Raw genomic sequence first — 25,423 nt, forward strand, 5'->3', positions numbered from 1 at the left:
GACATGTCGGAGGGTTGACTTAGAGTCAGGGAGAGTTTGTGGTGGTTGTGTTAAGTGACCAAAACAAAATTATGGCATCCTCGGTGTAGACATTTAAAAAAAAAATCTAGCCTTATTCATATATATTTATTTAGTATAACTTGTTTTTTGCATTTTTGGTGTATATCATTTCTATTGTGTATATAAAGTTGATTGGCGTTTGGTCATTTGAGAATTGTGTGCTTATGGATGAAGAGAGTACAGTAGCCGCTGTTAGGGTGGATTGCCCATGATTTCCCAGGAGGCACAGCCATTACAGTAGCAGTTTGAGTCATCCAGATCACCACTGGGAAGAATTAAGGGAGTTCCACAGGGGCACTCACAGTGGCAGATTGACCCAGGACCTCGGGTGGCAGGGCCCATCCTAAACCTCCTGAGTTTGTACATTCAGACGCAGCAGGGGGGTTACAAAGATAGAGGCACCACTGGGATTGTAGTTCCTGCTCATAAAAACATCCCCTACTGGCCAGGATGGACAAGGCACCTCCTGTTTCTGAGGCATCTGGTCTCTGGGGTAGAGAACCAATCAGAGCTGCCCTGGAAGACTCTCGCCAAAGTTATGGGTCAGACCTCAAGGTCCATCATGGACATCAGAAGCTACTAGAAGTTAAGAATTTTCTTTGGACTGAAGCCTACTCCTAGAAGGGAAGATTAATTTGATCCATGGATGGATCAGGCTACCCCAATGCTACAAGAGTGGACTGTGGCAGATGGGGAAATGAGTGGCTGAAAGTCTTTGTGAGGATGAAGTATAGCAGGCCCATCAGAAAGCCCACTACTATAGTAGCTGCCCCCATTGTCTCGAATTCTGCAAGAAATCAAACACTGACCTTGGTCAAAAGGATAGAGGAGTTAGAATCTTATCTTGCCATGCTACCTGTGTTAACACCCATGGGTAAAGTCATTGCCCTCAGTGTCACTGCAGCCATGGCAAAAAGAATATGGTGATAGATCCTTTCCCCTGAGAAATTCTTCTAGGGGAAGGAGACAGGACTGTTTCCCTACTAGATCAAGTGAGCCGGTGAGAATTTTGGGGCCTAGGATAGGATTTTTCTGTTAGATTGTGGAGAGTATAGCCACACTGCTCACAGGTGTAAGAATCCTGAAAACTTAAATGCTGTTCTCAGTAGTGGCCGATGACAGAACAAGGAGCAATGGTCTCAAGTTGCAGTGGGTGAGGTCTAGGTTGGATATTAGGAAACACTATTTCACTAGAAGGGTGGTGAAGCACTGGAATGGGTTACCTGGAGAGCTGGCAGAATCCCCATCCTTAGAGGTTTTTAAGGTCAGGCTTGACAAAGCCCTGGCTGGGATGATTTAGTTGGAGTTGGTCCAGCTCTAAGCAGGGGGTGGGACTTGATGACCTCCCGAGGTCCCTTCCAGCCCTGAGATTGTATGGTCCTATGAATGATGTATTGAAGACAAATGTCAGGGAAACCACAATGGGCCCCAATAGGGAGTGTTCTGGGCCCCAGAAGAGAAATCACTGCAGACAAATTCCAGTATTAGAGACCAATCTACAGAATTCTCCTTTGACTCCAATACCAGATGGACTACATGGACCCCAAACCAAAATTGAAGTGAAGGTTGACGTTTGGAAGTGTAAAGCTGTTTTGGACAGTGGTTCCCGGGTCACTCTTCTCTTCAAACCATTCTACGATCAGCAATTGAAGAATATACCTATTCGCTACTGGAAGGACTATCACTATGGGGACTCTGCGACACCAGTTTCCTGTACCTTGATATGTGAACATAGAATTGGAATTCCCCAAAACCATTGTGGGAGTGTCCACCAAATCACATACTCTGGCCCTAGTATGCCCAGCAACTGGCTACATTAACCAAGTACCCCAATAATTGGGACAAATGCCGATATGTTTGGAGAACTAGCCAAGGAGTGTTGAGAGATGGTAGGAACCAAACATGCAGAGGCGCTTAATGTGCATTTCCTGTTCCTACATGCCTGTCAGAGGAAGGAGAAAGAACAAATTGTGGTGCCAGAACAACCAGTAGGTCGAGTGATAAAAAGTAAAAAGTCTGTACCGACTCTATGAGGAGGTGCAACTTGTTATGTGGAAGAACAATTAGAGGTATCCAACCAAGCCGAGAACCAGACAGTGACTATTGAAGCCCCGGCTGGACACCTTAATCCATGGTTTGATGGCACATTGTGGAGTGACATACCTATCCACCAGGACTGTGAAGACAGTCGCAGTACCCATGACAAATGAATCTGCCCACCCAGTCACTGTGTATCCTGGAACTCTATTGCCCATGTTTACCGTGTGGAGATAGTTAGTGGCTCCTACCGGAATAACAATGCCAATGTGATACTTGATACCTCTCATCTGAACTCTGGGGATTCCCCAGGTCTACATGTCTGGAAAGAACGATTAAAACAGAAACTTGCTCAGAGAGCTAGCGTATTCTCAGAGAGTGAGTAAAGCACATCCCAAACCCCCTGAGTTTGTGCCCTCAAAGATGGCAGGGGGGTTACAATAGGTTTGTAGTTCACACTCATCACCACACTATCTGAGCATAACACATTAAGGAATGTGACTAGGATCGTCAGTCAGCCCCCCGAAATCATGAGATTGGCTTTAAAATGATGAGATTTTAAAAACAAACCATTAACGTAGGGTTCTTTCCATTTGTCTTCTGATTCCTAAGCTTTGGGAGGCACATTTTCAAGCTTTTTTCCCCCCACAATCATGAGGGCAGGAAACGTTTTTTTTTTTAATAATCTAAGCAAAACAAGGCCCTTATACGCCACTTGATGGTAATTCTCCTTATGTCTGGCTGTAGATATCAACATGATAACTTTTGAACGCCATACCCAATCAATTCCACAGTTTCAGGGAATGTTCTAGACATCGATAGGCAGAACTCTATGGATTTTAGCGAACAGTTAGACAATCAGAGGAGGGAAATGGAGGACACACAGAGTCCCTGCCATCTGACCAAGGCTATGGCTAGTCTACATTACCTGCTGGATCGACGGGCAGTGATTGATCCAGCGAGGGTCATTTTATTGCCTCTAGTCTAAAAGACACGATAAATCAACCCCCGAGCACTCTCCCGTTGACTCCGGTACTCCACCGGAGTGAGAGGGGCAGGCGGAGTCGACGGGGGAGCGGCAGCAGTCAACTCACCGCAGTGAGTAGATCTAAGTTACATCGACTTCAGCTACATTATTCACGTAGCTGAAGTTGTGTAACTTAGATCAATCTGCCCAGTGTAGACCAGACCCTAGAGAGTTTACAGCGGTGCAGCTGCACCAGTGCAGCGGTGCTGCTGGAAGATCTATAATGTAGCCGCTCTAAGTCGACGGGAGAGAGCTCTCCCATTAGCTTAACTACTCCAGCCCCAGCGAGCGGTGGTAGCTATGTTGGCAGGAGAAGCTCTCCCACCAACACAGGGCTGTCCACACTGGCGCTTATGTCAGTGTAATTTATGTCGCTCAGGGGGGTGGTTTATTCACCCCACTGAGCGACATAAGTCATGCCGACAGAAGCGGTAGAGTAGATGTAGCTTAGCAAACCCAACAGCTTCAACCAGGTCTGTAATTGTCTACGGATCTAAAACCGGGATCTAAAGCCCAGCTGAGTTTAATATATTGACACCCTGAACGATTTCTCCCCCAACCAGAAAGAAAAGAAATAATGGTGATGAGGGCCCACGGATCCCCTGGTATAGGCAGCGGGGTGGCAGTTGCAGGGAGTCCCTGAAATAGAAGGGGTGGAAGGGTGGCACACAGGGAGCTGGTGGGTGGAATAGAGGGATGCACGGAGTCCCTGGTGTGTGCAGTGAGTTCGGTTGTGAAGTACGCGAGCCCCTTGTCAGTGAAAGCCGAGCTTCTCACCATGTATAACCCTTCTGCCAGGTGGAGTCGGCAGCAACCAGGCCCTCCTTACATAAGAAAAACACTAAATATGCAGATTCTGTTTCCTCTGCCTGCTTAGTAGAAATAACTTGTTCATCCCTGATCTTAACAGGAGTTCAAGGAGAGACTCAATGTGTTTTACATGGGGAATGCAGACAGGAAGCTGGGGAAATAACCTGGGGTAAACCAGACTAAAAGCCATCAGAGAACCTTACAGGGGACTCCTGGGCAAACTCTGGGAAGGACACAGAACAGGGTCTCTCTCTAAAAAGTAGGCTGTAGTTGTTGGGCTCAGTCATGTCACTTATACAGCAAGGAAAAATAAGCCTACTGCGGAAGTCTCTGGTCTGTGTGATGCAGGAGGTCAGATTGGATGATCATAGAGGCACCTTCTGGCCTTTAACTAACTCTCTCTCACACACACTCACCAGTGAGTGGTTGGAATGGGGAGAGTAAGCATCTGTTTGGATTTCCTTTTACAGTTCCTGCTGCTTCCTGGTATTGGCCATTTATCTAGCTATGACCCTGTGCTCATACCTCTCCTCTCTTCTGCATTTAGCAGTGAACACCCAAGATTTTCAAAAGGGACTAGTGTTTTTGTATGCTCAACATTTTCTAAAAATCAGGTCCCTTTTAAGGCAACTCAAGTTGGACCCCAAAGTCACTTTAAAAATCAGGGCCTCTGTATGTTTGTTTCCACACCCAGGCAATAGTCATGTGTTTGTCAAGAGGTGAGGGCTGTCCCCAGGGAAATGGGGTAGGGGATGGGTTGCTGGTGGAATCAGAGAGACAAGTTAAAGTAGCTCCATGTGAGCCCCACCAACATTAACACCAAAAAAAAAAAAAAAAAAAAAGGAACCAAGTGTTCCCCAAACACTAGTGACCAAGACCTTACACACGTTAAATCCAGGAAGCAGAAGGTGATCAGGCCCTCTTGAGACATGCTCTCCATCTGTGTGCAGCTGGCACTTATTACTAATAATTGGTATTGCAGTAGCAGCCAGAGGCTCCAGCCAGGATCAGGCCCCATTGTGCTCGGCATGCACCTAGTGGGAGACAGCCTCTGCCCCAAACAAGTCTGCAGGCCGAACAGAAGAGACAAAGAGTGGGAAGGAAAACGGAGACCCAGTGAGTTGCCCATGGTCACACAGGAAGGCTGTGGCACAGCCACGAGTAGGAATCAGGCTTCCTAGCCCCTGGACAATGCTGCCTTTTACCCCATGTTGTATGGCTTTCTAGCCTAAACTAATAGAGTTGGCATGCGCACATGCCTTTGCCAAGCACACGATGCACAACTCCAGTGCCTTATAAAAAACAAAGCACCACAATGGCTTTACAAGCATATGGGCCAATAAAAAGATATTACCTCATCCACCTTGACTCTTTACAAGCACAGACTGATTCACACTGGAAAAAAAAACCAGGGTGCCGGCGTTTTCAAATACCTGGGCTCCCTGCTGCTTAGTACAGAAATACAAAGGACTAAAGCACAGTTTAGAAGACTGTCAAAATATGCAAATCTCCAGCATCTCCACTGTGAGCAGAACCATTCAATGCGTGAGTGCACAAGACATCCTGCAGCGAGCACACTTCTTCCCTCTGTAGCATGGCCCTTGCCACTGGCCTCCTGGTCCTTGAACCTGCCATCTCTTCTCTCCCCAATCACTCCATTAGAGCTACATTTGGCCCTGCAAAGTCCCTAATTGAGATGTTCTTGTTAGGCCATATGTTAGAGAAAGGGGGGGCGGAAAGTAGCAGACCATCCCAGAAGGAAAAATATGTACCTAAAACTGTGGCTAGCCAGTGTATTTATTGGGCTGGAGGTCAGGAGATGTTATAGCTGCGTTTCAAGCGTACTTTGGATACAGTGGCCAGCCTGGTCCATATCAATATGTGTGCAATGCCATCTGCAGCACTCTCCCAGAATCCTCTCTCCAGCAATTTCAATCAGCCTGAAATCTTGCAGCACGTCTCATTTTTATTCCCATTCCCCTCACTGGCTTCCTAGCCATCTGCTGCCACTTGAAACTTTCCATTCTTACATATGATGCTGGCACCAGAGTCACTCCAGGTCCTGCCTTCCTTTAGCACTTCCAACCTTTGTGCTCCGTTCATTCATCCACTCACAGTCTCCTTACTGTGAGTCGCTTTGCCACCGCCCTTTCTAAATGGTGCATTCCCTCTCTTCTAGCTCCACTTCTTTGGAGTTCCCTTTCCTTCGGATCATCCTAAAGCCCTTCTCAAAACCTCTCTCTCTTAATGCTACTACTTCCCAGGAGCACATTCTTCTTCCTTTTCACATGAACCTGATGTCCTGCTCTCCGTCCCACTTGTTGACGTCTCTTTTGTTGTTGGGTATTGTTGGTCACTGCTTGATTGCTGTGTCTCTGCTAGCTTATTCCAAGGCTTTGGATAGTATAATCCAAGAGCCTGGTCACGTTGCTTCCTGAATCCATCTTTTGTGTGCTGCACCCAGACTCTGAGGGGCACGTTAGGTTTGTGGTGGTGCACTGAACCCCTCCGAGGCACAGTATTTAGCAGACCCGTTTTTTTAAGGATTTCTATTTATGTATCTAACCAGTTCAGAAAAGAGCTTCAGGAATGATTCCAGGTCTGGAAAACTTGCTTTACAGTGAGAAACCAGGAAGCTCAATAAATTTAGCTTCACAGAACAAGGTCAAGAGGTGACTTGATCACAGTCTACCAGCACTTACATGGGGAGAAGATTTCTGAGAGAAGAAGGCTCCTTAATCTTGCAGACAGGGGCAGAACAAGAGCCAGTGACTGGCAATAAAAGTCAGGAAAGTTCAAACAGGAAATAAGATGCAAGGGTTTTTTTTTCAAGTAAGGGTAATTAGTCATTGGAACAAATTGCTGGGGGGAATGTGGTAAATTGGATGTCTTTCTAAAAGCTATGCTATAGCACAACCATACGTTACTGAGCAAGAGGCAGGAATAATTGGGTGAAATTCTATGGCCTCTGTTATGCAAAAGGTCAGACGACTAGATGAATATAATGGCTTCTTCTGACCTTAAAGTCTATGAATCTCTTCAACTGCAACTTCAGACACAAGTAGCATTGAGGCCGGATTTGTAAAAACGGGTGAATGTAGAAATCTGCATGCACAATGACGGACTGCACAAAATCACTGGAATAAACACGTACATGGCTTGTAAGACAGGTAAACTGTAGTGTAATTGCACCTGCAGTGGAGGGAATTGTGCACACAAATCTGTGTAGATGTTTTTGATCAGGTAATTGTGCTTTTGGGGGGGGGAGGGGAGATGTAGGTCAGATGTAATGTGCTATCCTATGTGTGTGGGGAAAGGAATTATATTCAATAGCCATGTTAAGAGGCAGTCCTGTTCTCTTCTCCAAGAATAAAGTAGCTCCTGTTAACACTGGTACTTACCTGGTAATGTGTTCTGCTTCCTCTTAGCTTCAGCAGCTCCCACGCCCTCTTTTTAAGAGCGTTGAGTAGTTTGTTTGTTTTTACAGGGCACTTGACATCTTGGAGGTCATAATGTCCCTGCTCCGTGTTTGTATTGACTCCTTGGTGGAAAGGCCCGCCCTGCAGCATCTGTGTCCAAACACTTTCTTAACTGCACTCTTAGACATTGGACCAAGCCTGTGAGAGTGAGTAGTTTCCAACACTCAAAATCTATTGTATCGGAGCAGCCAGAGGGAGAAACATCCTAGGGGTTCTCAAACTGGGGGTCAGGACCCCTCAGGGGGTCCCAAGGTTATTACATGGGGGGTCATGAGCTGTCAGCCTCCACCCCAAACCCCGCTTTGAATCCAGCATTTATAATGGTGTTCATATATTAAAAAGTGTTTTTAATGTATAAGGGGGGGGTCGCACTCAGAGGCTTGCTATGTGAAAGGGGTCACCAGTACAAAAGTTTGAGAGCCACTGCACAGATCTTCCAGTTCCTCCCTGTGCAGGTACAATATGGAAACCACAGAGAAGATGCACTTGATTATTAAACTAAGATGGACACCACAGAACTAATGCCAAAATGAAATCATTGCAAAACAGTGGTAGCATACAAACAAACCAAATGCAAAGCAAGATAACATTCTGAAATAGTGCAAACAAACCCACGCTGCCACTTAAAACCAGCCAGGTAAAAGTCAGTCATCGGCAACTGGAACACGCTCCTGATCGGCAGGACTTCAGCACAGGGAGGGTTAACATTATTACTGAAATAGGAATGTGCACACTCCTGCCACACACGAATCAATCTAATCAGAGAAGGAAGCACAAGGCCCAGGCTGGTTTTCCTAATGCACTGGGGGTTAGGGGCGAGATTATCTTCTCATCCCACTGAAATTAGATCAGGCCAAAAACTTCTCTGTGAGGTGTTTTTTGTTGTTTTTTGGTTTTTTTTTTTTTTACAATTGAGAACTTCAGAGTCAGTGAAGGAAAAGTGACAGCAAACTCCTGGTGCTCTCACTGAACGCAGCTTTTCAGACACACACAGCTTTGCCCTGGCAAAGGACCGAGGAGGGAAAGCATACAAAGAAATGACACCAAGTCTCAGCTCCATTCCAGTCACTTGCCCTTCTAGTTTCCTTGCGGCTATCACATGAGATGTCTTAGTCCAAACTCCTCTCCGAGGACAGCTCTGCATCTCTCCAGCACAGTGGATCCAGACTGCAGCTAAGTTACAGACAAGCTTGGGGTCCTTTTTAAATTTATTCTTTCGGTTCAAATATGTTTTAATGTAAAAAATATCCAAAGACCCAAACTTTACTTCCTCGGATTAGCTCAGGCTCCCCCCGCAAGCCCCGACAGCAGCCGCAGCCAGTGCCCAGAAAAGCGATCTGTGTATCTGGTCTACTTACCATGTTTCTAAACTCCTTTATCCTCGCCCTCTCACTTCCAAAAGCAGCATTTTTTCTCTCTTTCTTCCATGATTTCCCCCCGCAAGCTTTTACTCTCTTCTTATAAATACGCATAAACCACTGAACCACTTTGAGCGTGGAGCTGTAATCCAAGCCCTTGCCCGCCCCACTCTGCATTTCCAACTAATCTAACTCATGACACAGCCATGGGGCTGAGCTAGGGGACCCTGAAGGCTGCTGTGACAGCCAACAGACTGCGCTTTGTTTAGCAGTAATAGATGTAGTGACAAGTGCAGTAAACACTGGCTTCCATGTGCAGTGCACTACAAACCCAGCAATATACAAGCGCCATAAGGCAGAGTCAACAAAAGGCACAGACCTGTTATTCCAGAGCAGTCCCGTATAACTGATTTATACTTTCACTTAGCGGTTTCTTTGGAATATGTCTGACCTTACTTAGGAGACTTTCCCTTCATGCAAACACTCTAATTCAGAACTGAGGAAACGTACTGCTCTCTTTTTCCAGAAATAACATCTAAAGGAAACACTACATGTGGGGAGCATGCCAATGTCCCCTGAAAAGAGGCCTCAATCTATGCACGATTTTCAACAAAATTCACTTTCCGTTTCTGGAATGTAAAGAAAAGCAGAACGTTTTCTCCCAGAAGAGACCCCAAAGGATTTGCGGGGGGGGCAGGGGAGGGTGCCATAGATTTCCAATAAATGAGTAACAGGTCAAGTTAAACCAGGGGAAATAACAATGGAACCTACAGAAATGCACAGAAATAGTTTGCTTAACAACCTTTAGAAAGGAAATAGAAAAGTGATGACTATGTCAGGCAATGGCACCAAGTCACATGAATATCAAGCTGGGTATAAAGACCTTTTTTCCCCCAGAGAGGAAGTAATTTAGCATGGCAAATTCCTCCGCCCCTTCTTTAATTGTTTAAAATAGCCAGTGGCCAGAGCAGTGAGGAAGGTCACTGAGCAGCCAGGCAGTGGCCTACAGAAAAGACAATGGAAAAGCCAGTGGGGGTAGAAGGCGAGTGGAAATGCAGGTGCCTCAGTGCTTTCAGTGATCCATCAACACACATGGACCTGATATAATTGTGGCGGAAAACACAGAGTCATAGGACATGAGGACACAAAGCCAGATACTGAGAATCACTGCAAAAAAACACGTTGCGTGGAAAGACAACAACATCCCGTGCAGTTCAGTGGTGGCGCAGGGTTTGGCGGCTGTGTTGGATGTACGGCTGGAATTTTTGTGGGCCACATGAAGGAGAGCAAGTGAGCCCCTTTCTCTTTCACTACGACAATAGATTCAGTAACATGACGCAGAAGACCACTGGGACAAAGGAACCAGATGCCAGCTATCTTCAATGGTAGAATAGAAACTATCGACAGTATCTTCCACCGCCACCTCAGACTCAACAGGTCACGGTGTCTGCTGGCAGCCTTGTTTGGGTGTTGTCCACAATTCAAAGGAAATTGGGGTGCTGTGGAGCCAGGCTGCCGTCACATACTGCCACAGCAACTGGCAAAGGCAACACAGACTAACTCAGCGGAGAAGAGGAGGAAGGACTACACAGGAGCCAGAAAAGAATAGAATGAAACTGTAAGCAACAGGAATCGCTACAAACAGCCCTCTTTCCCCTTCAGAGAGAAACCTTCCTAGGGTATCAGAGCAATGATGGCTAGAGGAATTGATGCCATGGATTGGAGAGGAGCGAGGGGCTTCTCTTACACGCCTGAAATGGTGCTACAGGTTTGTGATTTCCCTGAATTATAGAATGGCACAGCTGGCCAGTTGTTCAAGCACTCACTAGGCAGTTACCAGATTAGCAGTTAAACTAACTTGGTTTCAAAATCTTCTCCCTTTGGTGGAATATTGAGACCATGCCTATGTCTAGGAGGCTGGTCATGAAACTGGTGCCTCTGTCTCACTTTTAGTGGGCGTATTCTGCGTGGTCTGACCCAACTGTAGGACTCGCCTTGGATGCGTGACTATTAAGGGTAAGAGTGCAAGTAGCCTGTTAAGACGTGGTTCCCAACCATTTCTCTGCCGCGGCGCATCTTGATACCTTTAATTCTTTTGAAGCACACCACCAAATTGTCTCCAAATGAACTCATGAATATTCATGAGCCAATCCAGAGCGAGGCTAGTAGGGTTACAATCAAAACAACTAGGGCAGCTAACGTTAGATCGCAATCTGGCTATTGTGTCAAAATTAACATTTTCAACAGTAGAAACTAACATTAAAGCTAAACATAAGAACTCTGGATAAAAGCGTGCTCAGTGGAGAAAGTGACATGCACCTGAGAATATTATTTTGGGATGACAAGCAATTAATAATTAATTGCTTCTTCTCATTCCCAAAATAGGCTTTCCAAGTGTGTGTACATTTCTCCGCTGTTTTTAAAGGCAATGTAATTAAGTCCCAGAGTTCTGCCAATCTCAAGAGATCAAAAAACAAACAAGTCAGACCCCCAACAAATCAGGAGATTGGCCCCCAAAACATGTGGTTATTTGCAAGAGATTATATTGTTTTTTCAGTCAGTCTAACGATTGGTGAACTGCCCTGTCCATCCTCAGAGAGCGAGAGAGCGATAGTACTGCCCATGCTCCCCATATGTACAGGGTACGAGGGTTTTGGGCCCTGCTGCAGCAGTTCTGACCCCCACATCTGCCCATCCCCTGCCTGGCAATGAATTCTGCCTCCCAACCTCCAAATCAATCCTCTGCCCCAAGGCTCCAAATAATAGAATCTCAGGGTTGGAAGGGACCTCAGGAGGTATCTAGTCCAACCCCCTGCTCAAAGCAGGACCAACCCCCAACTAAATCATCCCAGACAGGGCTTTGTCAAGCCGGGCCTTAAACACCTCTGAGGAAGGAGATTCCATCATCTCCCTAGGTAACTCATTCCAGTGCTTCACCACCCTTCTAGGTAACCCTTCCAACCTAAACCTCCCCTACTGCAACTTGAGATCATTGCTCCTTGTTCTGTCATCTGCCACCACTGAGAACAGCCGAGCTCCATCCTCTTTAGAACCCCCCTTCAGGTAGTTGAAAGCAGCTATCAAATCCCCCCTCACTCTTCTCTTCTGCAGACTAAACAATCCCAGTTCCCTCAGCCTCTCCTCATAAGTCATGTGCTCCAGACCCCTAATCATTTTTGTTTCCCTCCGCTGGACTCTTTCCAATTTTTCCACATCCTTCTTGTTGTGTGGGGCCCAAAACTGGACCCAATACTCCAGATGAGGCCTCACCAATGCTGAATAGAGGGGAACGATCACGTCCCTCGATCTGCTGGCAATGCCCCTACTTATACAGCCCCATATGGCGTTAGCCTTCTTGGCAACAAGGGCACACTGTTGACTCATATCCAGCTTCTCGTCCACTGTAACCCCTAGGTCCTTTTCTGCAGAACTGCTGCTTAGCCACTCGGTTTTGCCCTCCAGCCCCCACAAGTTCTGTCCTCACCCTCCACCAGTCCAGCCTCACCTCTAGTTCTGCCTACCCAACCCCCACCAGTTCTGCCCCCACAGCTTCCCCACCAGCCCCACCCCTCAGTTCAGCCCCCTGCCTCACCTCTGTTTCTCCTGGGGTTCTTCCCAATTCCAACCCTGGGGGGCTGCAGTGGGGTCCCCTCTCCCCTTCCAGGCTGGGGGGGGTGACTCCCCCTGCTTCCAGCCAGCAGCTGCAGGAGGGAGGGGGAGGGGCAGAGGAGCTGGCCTGATGGGGGGAGGAGAGGGAGATTGAGCTCTGATTGGTTGGTTGCTCTGCCCCTGCAGGAGGCGGCACAGTGAGGCAGACGGCCAATCAGAAGGCAGCTTTCCCCACCTTCCTTCCCCTGCCTCCACTCAGCAGGATTCAAATTTGCTATCTTAACCTGGCTTTGGGGAATGGAACGTGACACATGCACAATCTCTGAAAGGGGCCTCGGCCCGGACAGCAAAAGGACAGAATGCCAGCCGGCTCCAACACGCCTTAAAATACAAGGGAAGAGTTTTTCTTTCTCATGTGTCGTTTTTCAAAAAATTCAGTGGCACACCGGTTGCGAAGCACTGCGTTAGGGGACATCCTCACCGCATTTTGGAGGGAATGGGAGCAAGCGTCCCAGCCCAGGTTGCCAGATTTGGGCTAGCAGGGCCCACACCAGGTCTCTAAAAAGAGCTGTATAGAGAGAGCTTTCAAGTTGCAACTTGGGATGGAGCTTGGGCTCTGCCTGCATGAGCTTCTGAAAGCTCCAAGATCTCTGGTACCCAGTACACATTCTGGCCTTACAATGTGTTTTGGGGTTGTAGTTTGATTTCAAAGTCCTGGGGTTTGGATGTTACTGGAGCTCATTTGATTACGTACATAGTTTGGCCAGTTTCATCAGGTTTGCTGCTGGTATTGGGGAAGGCTGACGTTCTCTGCAAAACCCCCGGGAAGCTTTTCTTAAGCAGAGAATTGTTTCAACAGGGAAAGATGGCACATACCTTCCTGGAGAATGTCCAGCATGCCCCAAGGCACAACACCCTTCTTATGGCTCTGGCACTCTTGTTTTGGAAGCAGCCTTGTTTAGAGCAGGTTTCATTCTGGCCTATGACAGGTAGGTGGCTAATATAATTATTTTAAAAGGGACAGCAAATGCCCTCTCCAAGAAGGCCCAAGAGGGCTTCTGCAGGATGTCATCTGTTCAACAGGGCCGTATAAAGGTTGAAGGGTTCTGGCCTGTGTTATACAGGAAGTCAAATTAGATTATCACAATGGTCCCTTCTGGCCTTAAAAATCTATGAATCTCTCCCCACAGATCATTAGACTGGTATCTGTCCGGTATGGACACTATCCAGCTATCTTCAGCTGTGTCTATATATTCTCTGCTGCATGTATATGGGGCAGCTTTTCCTTTTCAATCAGAAAAACACTCACAAAGGGAAGATGGTGGCAATGGAGGCAGCAACTGCTCTGGCAGATTTCCATTCACATTCCTCTAAGATTTAGAACATCAACTTTAATTACAGGTATGGCGGGTGAAGTTTAGGCGTAGGCCAATGGGCAGGCAGTGAAATGGAATAGCTGTCCATTAACATTAGCAACAAGGAGAATAGCAAGGTTAGGGTTAGTGAAACTTATCTGTGTCCACCCAAAAACAAATACAGGATGGGAACAAGAAGGGGTATCCGGGATGTGTGGATATTTTTTTATATATTTGGGCAGAAAAGTGGGCCATCTCAAGGGGGTTATACATTTGTAGATTTTTAAGGCCCGAGGGGACCTATATGATCATCTAGCTTGACCTCCTGGATCCACAGGCTATAGAATTTCACTAAGTAATTCCTGCATCAATCCTGTAACTTTTGATTCAGTTACATCAGATCTTTTAGAAAGACCACCCACTCCCAACTTAAAGATTTCAAGTGACTGAGACTCCACCACAGCCCCTAGGTAACTTGGTCTAATGGTTAATTACCCTCACGGATAAAAATGTGTACCACATTTGTAGTCTGAATTTTTCTAGCTTCAGCTTCCAGCCATTGTTTGGCTAAATTACAGAGCCATCCCCTATCAGAAATTTTATCCCCGTTTAAGTACTTATAGACAGTGATCAAGTCACCTCTTAATCTTATATCTGATTAGTTAAATCAATTGAGTTTCTTAAGTCTCTCACTGTAAGGTAAGTTTTCTAGACCTGGTATCATTCTTATAGCTCTTTTCAGAACCTTTTCCAATATTTCAACATCAACTATAACTGAACACTGTATTCCAGATATAGTCTCAAAAATGTCCTCTACAGAGGTAATGCCACCTTCCCCACACCTAACTGGTGCCACAAGAATACAGAATATAGCTGGGGATTCCACTGAAAGAAATGGTGATTGATCAAGGGTGATGAGGCAAATCCAATTGATAAACACAAAACTTTAGGTGGAGCAGTGACTCACAGCTTCTATTGTGTTGGTGCCACATTTAGGCAAGAGCAAGATTTGGGGAGCTCCTAACCGGCTTGAAATGAAAGTTCATAGATCAGAAGCCTGCCTGAGGTAGCTTGAATACAATCTACCATCCTGCCTGAAGGTGAGTGAAGGCCAAAGATGTGTGACAAAAGAGTTCGTTTGGGAGAAACGGACAAGGAATTCATCAGGCAGTGATTTGAGCAATCAGAGGTCTGCACTTTTCAAAAGGTTAACTTTTTTCTTTTTGCCACATCATAACTTTGGCCCATAGATTCTAAATACAGCCTGTTCTGTGGTCCTCAATATGGCCTTTCACTATTTTTGCAAAGGTTGTGTGTTCATTGAGGAATTATTGATGTGACTTTGTTTTTTAGGACCTATCAGAACTCTGCAAAGTTTACAGATTGTACGCAAAGGGGTAATGGAGACCTAGGATTGAAATTAAAAAAATTAAGTCTCTAGGGTACATCTACACTACAGCGGGGAGTCGATTTAAGATACGCAAATTCAGCTACGTGAATAGCGTAGCTGAATTCGACGTATTGCAGCCGACTTACCCGGTTGTGAGGACGGCGGCAAAATCGACTTCTGCCGCTTTTTGTCGGCGGCGCTTACTACCACCTCCGCTGGTGGAGTTAGAGCGCCGATTTGGGGATCGATTGTCGCGCCCCAACGGGACGCGATAAATCGATCCCCAAGCGGTCGATTTCTACCCGCCGATTCAGGCGGGTAGTATAGACCAGACCTAAGGGGAAAATTTCCAAAAGACGCTAAAGTCAGCAGCCTAAATCCTGTTTTCAAAAAGGACATAGGCTAAGTCTACACTAGGAAATTAGGTTGGTATAACTACGTTGCTCGGGGATGTAAGAAATCCACCCCCTTGAGTGATGCAGTTAAACGCTACTAGATAGAGACGCATCAGTACTTCATTCTCCAAAACATGTCACAGGCTATGACCTTTGCTATTTCAGAGAGAAGACTCAGATTCCAAGGCCAGAAGGGACCACTGGGATTATCTGGTTTGGCCTCCTGTATAACACAGACCAGAGAACAGTCCCAAAATAATTCCTAGACCGGAGCTTTTAGAAAAACATCTAATCTCCATCTGAAATTCACCAGTGAGAGAGAGTCCACCACAACCCTTGGAAAATTGGTCCAACGGTTAATTACGCTCGCTGTCAAAAGTGTACACTTCATTTTCAGTCTGAATTTGTCTTGCTTCAGTTACTGGATCGTGCTATACCTTTCTCTGCTAGATTATATATTTGTTCTACATATAGAAGTGTATAGACTGTAATCAAGTCACCCCTTAACCTTCTCTTTGTTAAACTAAATAGATTGAGCTCTTTGAGTCCATCACTATAAGGCAGGTTTTCTAACCCGTTAATCTTTCTCGTGGCTCTTCTTTGAGCCCTCTTCAATTTATCAACATCCTTCTTGAATTATGAATTGATGGAGAAGGAATATTGCCGAAAACACACAGTATTGCATTTCCATTGGTAACAGTTTGGAAAAATACACTTCTAGCTATGACATTTATGGCACACTTAGGGTAGCTGTTTAAGACACACATTGTAAACATCTTGCTGCTTTGCCTGGCCGGTGTACAGGGTGAGAAGATAAAAGGAACCCACCAGGTTGTTTGGGGATCTGTAATTCTGCATTTCAATACTTTCAAATCTGTGATGGTATTGTTTTTAAGGTAGAATTTCCTTGTTTTCTACCTTTTTAAACTGCAGTGTTTTGATAATATTTTCCTTTCTGAAACCATGGCTACACATTTATAAACTTAATTTGGTCTTAACTACATTTTTGTCAAGTCAACAATAATTTCATCAGCAAGTGGGTCTTTGCAACAATCACATCCTTTGCTGATGGGACAGTAAACTGCCCCCTTGCCATAAACCGGCATATCCTATTTGCTACTGGAGCTCCACCCATTGCTCTTGCTCTCAAGAGCTTAGGACCATACCATATACCAATTTTTGTTCTTTAGGACTGCCGTTGCCAGTGGGAACAATAAAGACTGCCCAGAATACAAACACTCATGGCGTATAAAGAAAGACAAATCCATGACTGACTTTGTGAGAACTTGTGCAGATTCACACAGTGATTTTGTCCCCTAAGTATGACGGTTTCGGGTCCCTCCTTTGGAATGGGGTGGTGCTGGCCTCGGTGCCAGCCAGGTTACAATACTGTATTTTGATTCTGGCTGTCTTAACACAATGTTTTTCTTACTTAGAGTTTCTCAGCACATTGTGCTGTGTAAAGTAAAGCTGTGGGCACCCGCATCCCAAAACCAAGGGGCAGGCTGAATTAATGCTAGGTGCCAGGCTGGGGCCAGAACAGGAGCTTGGCTGTGTTCAGATGCTATTGCTAAGATGACCACTTGTACCCTATCTAGAACACATCTAGTTGCTCCAGAACTAAGTCAGCTCTTTGCTTTTTCACGTAATTTGTTGGCTTTGATTATGAGGTTATTTTTCACATTCGCTCTGATTATCTCCAGGACAATGCACTGTTGAGTCTGTTCTATCAGCTGCATTGTTTGGAAATAGAAGAGGTAAAAGTCTCCTAGAATTCAAGGACTCTTGTATGAGAGTTCCATTCCTACCATTCAAACCAACCCAATGGGAAAAATTAGACTGAATAGCTGTATTACATTTTTTTAAATGATTTGTGTATTGACAAAGAACGTGGATGGAACGGTTTGTCAGCTTGAAGAGCAAACAGTCTCTAATGCACACATCCCAAGCTTTATCCCCCTCATCAAAAACTTCAAGGCTGAAGTTCACCCCCTCAGCCCTAATTATTCAAACTGATGAGGTATTTCCTGTGCCTGCAGCTATCAGTAATAACAGGGAGTCTAAGCCCAGAAGGACATCCCATTGCTATATTTACTTGTGGCCATATCCCAATATAGCTGTTTTATTGGAAAGCTAATTTCCCTCTCTTTCCTGTAGTTCAGATACATTTTATGTGCAGGCACATGGGAGACAGCTGCAGCCAGCACTCCAGTGGGTGTTAAAAGCCCCTCTTCATTGCATGCTGCCAACAATGCCAGGCTTGTTCCCCAGCACAGGCCTGCACTGTCTGCATGGAGGAGCAGGCGTTTGCTCTCGCACTCAAGCCTCCAGTTGCTATGGCAATTCAACTAAATGTAAAGCTAGTGAGAAAGGCGTTGTGCTGGCCCCTGGCAGCGTTCTGGTGCTGCTCATGGACCCAGATGGGAGTGACCCGGGGAAAGGGAAATACCCATGTCAAATGGAAATAGCACCCCCGTAAATGCATTACCAAACGCAACCATGGGGAGGGCTGCTCCCTCCTCCTTGCCCCAATGGCCCAGGGCAATCACCAAGTGGGAGCAGAGCTTAACCCCCGCCTGCATTCCTCCAGGGCATTGGGCTCTCAGGCCCAGCCCCACTTCTTATGTGTCTGGACTAGGGCCTTTGGCACGGGCGCTGGAACAATTTGTACAGTGGGGGTGCTGAGAGCCATTGAACCAAACAGTAAACCCTGGATATAATGGAAACCACTTCAAGCCAGGGGGTGCAGCAGCACCCCTAGTTCCAGCACCTATGGCTTTGGCTCCCGCTGAACAGTTTCGGGGTCCATGAGGAATGACACTTCCTGCCAAGCGTTGTGAAGCATTAGCTGCTTTAGAGGTGCATAGAATATAAAGGTCCGGACTGGAATGTCATTTACCCCACAAACTGTCATAAGTGACCTTAATAGCCAGGCTCAGCTGTCCCTCCGCACCGGCCAGGCTTGCTGGGGAGGAAATTATATTTGTACTCGTTAACCAAATACCTGACTCCTGATCCTTACCAGGCTTGGGGAGTTTAAATGTTCAGCCTCTTTATGCTGGCGCAGTATAAAAATCCCCACTTGTGTCCATGTGTAAGGGAAAATGCAGATCTCCCAGAGTGAAGTTCACTCTGGTGGCAGGGCTAGCGTAGGAATAGGCCCCACTTACATGTCACATAAGGACTCATCCCAGACACATCACACTGATGTTGACCCCCAAGCTCAGAGACTTGAAGGCCAGAAGGGACCAACATGATCCTCTAGTCTGACCTCCTGCACAACGCAGGCCACCGAACCTCATCCACCCACTCCTGTAACAGACCCATAACCTCTGCCTGAGTTATTGACGTCCTCACATCGTGATTTACGGACTTCAGGTTACAGAGAATCCACCGTTTACAAACCGGCAAGTGACCCCTGCCCCATGCTGCAGAGGGGTCCCCAAAAACTCTGCTCCCTGCAGTAGCTGCTGAGTGGGAGCTGCCCTCCGTGATATCAAGGTGGCAGCCTACAGATTCCCATCGCTCTGCCAAAACCTTTTGCTTTAATTGCCAGTTTGTGAATCAGTCCATTCTACCTTACTCATAAAGACCTGGATTCAGATTTATTGGGGCCCTGGGCACAAACATGTGGGCCCCTCCCCCCACTCCCCTCGCCACGAGGCCCCGCCCCCTGCTCCTCCCCTCCCCCCTGAGGCCCCGCCCCCTGGTCAGACCGGAAACCGGGCCGTGGTAAGAGGGAGCCCCGGCCTGCGGGCTCTGCTGGGCGGTACCCCGGCTCCCACCACCCACGACCACCCAGCATCTGCCCCGGGGCCTTACCCAAGCAAAGGGGCCAGGGCCGGGCGCAGACACGGTGCGGGGATGGGTGACGTGGTCACCATGGAGACAAGCCCCACCTCCCAGGACCCCGCCATTGCCATAGCTGGCCTGCGGCCACCTGACAAAGGGCAATGTCTCCCCGCCAAACGATGTCGGTGCATGGACCCTCCACCTGCCGTGGGTGGCGCTCCCGGGGGAGGCGGGGACATGGACCCAGGGCTGCTCTCAAGCATCCCAGGCACCCCCCAGGACACGTGGAGGGTCTGGGGCTTCCCACAGCAGCCCAGGCTCCCTGGGCGGCTTTTACCACAGCCCGGCTCCTGCTTCCGGCCTGGCCAGGAGGCAGGACCCTGGGCGTGAGGAGGGGCCACAGTTCCGGCACAAGTGGCCCCCCACTTATATACAGATTCTGGCGCTCCTGCAGAGGCCACCGAATTGGCCAAGGTCCCTGGGCACGGGCCCCATGTGCCTGTGCATTAATCCACCACTATACTCATCATGGGCATAGTCCAGCCGCCTTCAGTGAGAGCGCAGCGTGAGATGGGCTTGCAGTGCGAAGCTCTGAAACACAGGCAAGCGTTACCTTTGAGCAGCAATGTGGACCATAGAGGAGGAAAAGCCAATGAAGCTATTTGGACTCCACTGGATTTGGGTTCTCTACCCTGCCATAGCATGGCTGTTCCCCCTCTGGCATCCCCCATGGGATGTTTGTGTGAGCAGCTGCCTGATGCTCGGCACGAGCTTGGGGTTATTAGTAGTGTTTTTTCAATTGTTCTGTTATTTTTAGCCCCAAACATGACAACTTACTTTCTTTCTGGAAAGTTTGTTTGGCCAGCTGTGGGGAGGCACTTGGGTCAGTGAGGGGCTGTCGGCTCCTCTCCAGCCACAGGCTGCAGTGTCTGAGTGCCAGAAGCATTGCTGGTCAAACAAAATGATTCCAAGTCACAAGGCAGTATCAAGTGTCTGATTTACAGGTGCTGAGTTGGAAGGGGCTCTCATCCCTGGAGGGAGGGGGGATAAACTCCCTGTCAAAAGAAGGAGGGTGAAATGAAATAGATCAGAATGGGGTATGGCAGGGCAGAAGAGGCCAATTAGAAAGCGGTTTACCTGAGCTGACCTCCATGGCACAACTGCCAGCACATGAAAAACATACATTTGTATCTGAATAATTTCAGATTCTTGGTGCTAAAGCAACACGCCTGACACAGACAGACTAGGAATTAGGATTTGCATCCTCAGAGGTCCCAATAAAGCTAATATCATGCAACTATTTAAACTCTATGGACAGCTTAATACCATTTCCCACTCCTCATCCCTCTCCTTCCCTTAACTCCAGGTCAGCTCCATGCGAGGACATTTCAGAGAAATACTCCCCTGCAGTTGTTCTCTGAGACAGATCCTCACACAGCATCCCCTCTCCTGGCTCAGGACAGCGGTGTATCCAGGCAATGGGAACTTTGCAAGGCTGCTGGTTTTAGTGTGGGAAATCTCAGCCAGCCCATCGATGGAAGGTAGGTGCCCATGGCGCTCGTACCATCTGTTCCTTTCAAACCAGGAAATAAAATTACTCCGTGTAACAAAACAAAAAATTGACTAGTGAAAAGACAAAACAGGTTTGGATCCCCAGGGAGTAGGGAGTGTGGGGGAGTGAGTTCTGTATGAGGCATAGCAAACAAGAATCACAGGGAAGTAATTTTCCCTTCTCTCTCATAAGAGACCTGCAGCAGACAGGGCTGCAAGAGGGACCATAGAACGAAGCCCTAATGCACAAATACTGCAGTAAAAGACAAAGGAAATTCAATATATCACCAACTCCACAGCAAATGTCTTGTTAGAGAGTAAGGTTCAGATAGCTCCCCTAAAATTAGATTGAGACCTCCCCCAAATTGATTAAAGTATTCCTAGGGAGTGAGACAGTTTGGGCAGCCCGAGTCTGGCAAGATTTGGGTAATGCAGGTCACCCAGGTTCTAAAGCCAGGGTTCTAGTGGAACGTGTCTTGCCAAGGAACATAGATGCTCCCTGGTACCCCAATTTCCCGTTCCTTTCTCAGAGTGGCCAGTGAAGGAAGGTCAGTGTACCCAACCACCTCAGCTTCCCTGCTAACCAGCTCTCAACAATGCCTCAAGCAGTTCTCATTTGCTCAGAGTATCTTTCACTCCTAGTGCTTCGAACCTTAGCTTGCTTTTAACAAGAATGCATTCCAGAACTGGCTGGACCGAACATGGAGTCATTTTAGGCAAGGGGCAGGGATTGGCTACACCATTTGAAATTACATCTGTCGGTGAGGTAACAGTGAAACTGCCTCCAGGAACTCCACTCCAGGACTCTCACTGGCTTGGAATGGTTCCAGAGCCTCAGACAAGGCTTGTACCTCTACATACATACTCACAGCCCTGAGGCCCGGCCTTACCACATTTATAAACTGTAATGCCCTGTGGCCAAGGCAGGCTAGGAGCAGTCCAAAACCGTACTCAAATGGATGCAAGTGGTTGGGTAGCCAGCAGGTCAATCCGTATCAGAGGCAGTCCAGCAGCATTTCAGTTCTTGCAGGGGTGAGTAGCCGGAAGATCCAGGCAACAAGGCAGGGTCAGAAGAAGGAGCAAGACAACCAAGGCAGCACCCAGCAGGCAATGGTCTGTTGCTCAGACAGCTTCAGTTTCCTGTTGGGGCCTTTATATAATCCAGGCACCCAATTAGAGTGCTGCCTGTCCATCCAACCAGTGGCCTGGGGTGTGGCAGCTATGGGCCTTTGGCTAGGAGCAGTGGCTAAAGATGCTGGCTGAGGTTCTGCTGGGCCTGGGCTCAATCCCAGGCTCCTGATTTCACCTCGTTCCCTCAGTGCACCAAAGGGCTAGACTTGTCTGTATGGGCTCTGTGAAAGGCTCTGAACACGGCTTTTCTCTGGTGTAGCATAGAGCCCGTGTTGGCAGAATCTTTCTAGGATCTTGTGCATATGTTGGTTGGGCACAGGGCTAGTCTTCAGGGTAAATTAGGAAGTCATCTAAGTAGGTGACCATATAGTGGTCCAGCATATCTCATAAGACATCATTAATTAGATGCTAAAAGGTCGCAGGCAGGTTAGTAAATGGCCATACAGAGTGCGAAGAGCAGTTTTTCATTCGTCTCCTCACCAGATTCTGAGTAGTTTGTACACCCCTCAGAGGTCTAACCTGGTGAATACCCAGGTTATTCTTGCCCAATGCAGGGGTTCTGGAATCAGGGGTAGCGGGTGTTGATTCTGCACTGTGATTTTATTTAGAGCACGGTAGTCCACACAGAGTTTTAGGGAGCTAGCTTTCTCTTTCACTCAGAGGATAGGGTCCCCGGCCGGGGATGTGGAATGCCAGATGAGACCTTTCTCCAGATTCTCATGGATGTAATCCTTAAGGGTGGCTAATTCAGGTTCTGACATGGAATATATTTGGCTGAACAAAATTTTGGCCCCATGCTGTGTCGATCGGGCAGTCATATTACCAGTGAGAAGGTAGTGTGTCTGCATTTCGTTTTTCGAATACGTCTGAAAACTCTTGGTATTTTGTGGGGAATGTGATGGCTGACCCTCGTAAGGAGGAGGCCTGCTTTGTTGCCTGGAGCATCTCTCCCTGTTTCCGAAGCCCAGGCACGGCATCTGACCAGAGGTTCTGAAGGCTTGAGCTTGGAAGTCAGGAATCAGTTGTCCTGGCAAAATTTGCAACTAAATGTCATGGTGTGCTGATGTCAGAATATGTACGGGGCATGTTTTGCTAGCCAGGGGATTCGAAGGGAAGTGTGGGGACCGGATCAGGCTATATTGGAGGAGCCCTCATAGTGCTCCCCAACCATCACCTCCAAAACTAGTTTCCTGACTGATGGGGCCAGTTGCAAGCAGCGATCCTGGAATGGGACGTGGTGGAGATTTCCCCATGTCGCCCAAGCTCAACCCCTTTACTGAGGCTGGCCAGGGTCGTTTCCCAGAACTGCATGGTTCAAGGACTTAGCAGGACTGACGGACACCACCAAGCTCCATCCAGAAACCCATTCCGGGTGCCTGGCCCAACACTTTGAAAATGTCCCTGCACCCACAACTCCAGCTTCAACTCCAGCTCCAGGCTTCCGGACAGGAATCCACCCACAGAGGGCCATGACTGACCCAGGAGCTGGTGATAAGTTCATGCACGCTACCGTGGCTCAAGTACCTGACCTACCGATACAGCCTAAGGCCACCCCTGATTTAGTCGAGACAAAAATTTTCCCCTTCAGATACTTTAAAAGTCAAAGTTGCAGAAACTAATTCCAAGCCTCTTCCACATTCAGATCCTTGAGTTCTTCAGTCCACTCCACTTCCCTAATTCCCTTAATTTTTATTAAGTTAGCTCTTTTGAGGACCCTTGTTGCAGAGCTGGTTTTGTTTAACCTGTATTACCTCACGATCGCTTGAACCAAGGTTACCCTCTACAACCAGTTCTTCTATGACAGGAGTGGCCAACCTGTGGCTCCGGAGCCACATGCGGCTCTTCAGAAGTTAATATGCGGCTCCTTGTAGAGGCACCGACTCCAGGGCTGGAGCTATAGGTGCCAACTTTCCAATGTGCCGGGGGGTGCTCACTGCTCAGCCCCTGGCTCTGCCACAGGCCCTGCCCCCACTCCACCCCTTCCCGCCCCCTCCCCTGAGCCTGCAGTGCCCTCGCGCCTCCCCCTCCGAGCCTCCTGCATGCCACAAAACAGCTGATCAGGAGGTGCGGGGAGAGAGGGGGAGGCGCTGATTGGTGGGCCTGCCAGTGGGTGGGAGGCGCTGGGAGCAGGGTGGGGGAGCTGACGAGGGCGCCGCTGATGTATTACTGTGGCTCTTTGTCAATGTAAATTGGTAAATTCTGGCTCCTTCTCAGGCTCAGGTTGGCCACCCCTGTTCTATGAGGTCCTCATTACTCACCAAAAACTACTCTAGTTGTTTCAGCAACGATTTGGTGAAGAAATCTGTCAGCTATCACATCCAGGAAAATCTGGGCCTTACTGTTAGTAGTAGCACTTGTCCTCCAACATATATTTGGGAAGTTAAAGTCTCTCATAATCACACAAGTCCCAGTAGTATTTATTTCATTAAAAACATTAAAGAGGTCTCAATCCATACCCAAATTGGATCCTGGTGGTCTATAGCACACCCCAAGCACTATATCAGAGGAACCTCTAGAAGCTTTCTTCCCCAAAGTGATTTTGGCCCAGACAGACTCTGCCTTATCCATTCCATTACTTCTAATTTCTTGACTGTCTACTTCATCCTTAATTTACAATGCTACTCCACCACCTCTGTCTTTATTTCTGTCTTTCCTGAACAGCACATACCCTTCAAATACCTGTACTCCAGTCATGACTACTAGTCCACCATGTTTCTGTTATCCCTATAATATCTGGTTTCACTTCCTGCACCAGTAATTCTAGCACAACTTCTGTCCGGTTTATCTGGCTGAGGGCCATTCAGTGAGAAGATGTGAGCTTTGTTTTTCCTCACCCCCATGGGCCAACAGCATCCAACACAGATCCCTTAGACCTCTGCTTGAAAGCTTTCTCACACAAGGCATTGCAGCCAGGTGTAGATCAGCCTGAAAATGTCTTCAGTTCAGCCTTTAATTCCATAGTCTGCAGGATCGTTACTCCGAGCCCTTCACTGGGTTTGCGCCTCCCACTCTAAGAAATGCCAGGGGCAGATGTGGTGCAATTACTTTTCCTTCTCTAGGACCCTAAAACATGAGGCCTCACACAGCTCCATCTTTTCACCCCTCCAGCTCAGAGTGTGTGTAAGGCCCTTTGTGAGGCAGCGAGATGTTTGGGGCTGCAGCTAAGTCCTACCTCTCGTTTTCGCTGAGTCTGGATTCCGTAGTTCCACAATTTTGCAAGTTCTTGGCTGAGATGGGGGATCTGGATGAAAACAAAGGCTGCGGCTTACCCTGGATAAAGAGGAAATAAATGTTTTTGTTGATTGGGGAATTAATGGAGTTTTGATTATATGAAAAAGAACAAACACAGTCAGCCCTCGGGTGCCTTATTGGGATATTAAATTCTGTTTATTGTACTGCATCCCTGTGTTTCCCATGTGCCATCAGGGG

At 47.5% G+C, this 25,423-nt stretch overlaps 1 protein-coding gene across 2 annotated transcripts in view; it reads right to left on the reverse strand.

The window, feature by feature from the left end:
* Positions 1-8,963, reverse strand: part of PLEKHG4 (pleckstrin homology and RhoGEF domain containing G4) — a 159,607-nt gene extending 150,644 nt beyond the window's left edge. For both annotated transcript variants that reach the window (XM_034788275.1, XM_034788274.1), the window contains exon 1: positions 8,772-8,963. In XM_034788275.1, the coding sequence (XP_034644166.1) occupies positions 8,772-8,948 (177 nt within the window). In that variant the 5' untranslated portion in view covers positions 8,949-8,963. The remainder of the gene's footprint in view (positions 1-8,771) is intronic.
* Positions 8,964-25,423: the final 16,460 nt, after the last annotated feature.

The sequence above is a fragment of the Trachemys scripta genome, chromosome 13 (genome assembly GCF_013100865.1).
Source record: "Trachemys scripta elegans isolate TJP31775 chromosome 13, CAS_Tse_1.0, whole genome shotgun sequence".
Lineage (NCBI taxonomy): Eukaryota > Metazoa > Chordata > Testudines > Emydidae > Trachemys > Trachemys scripta.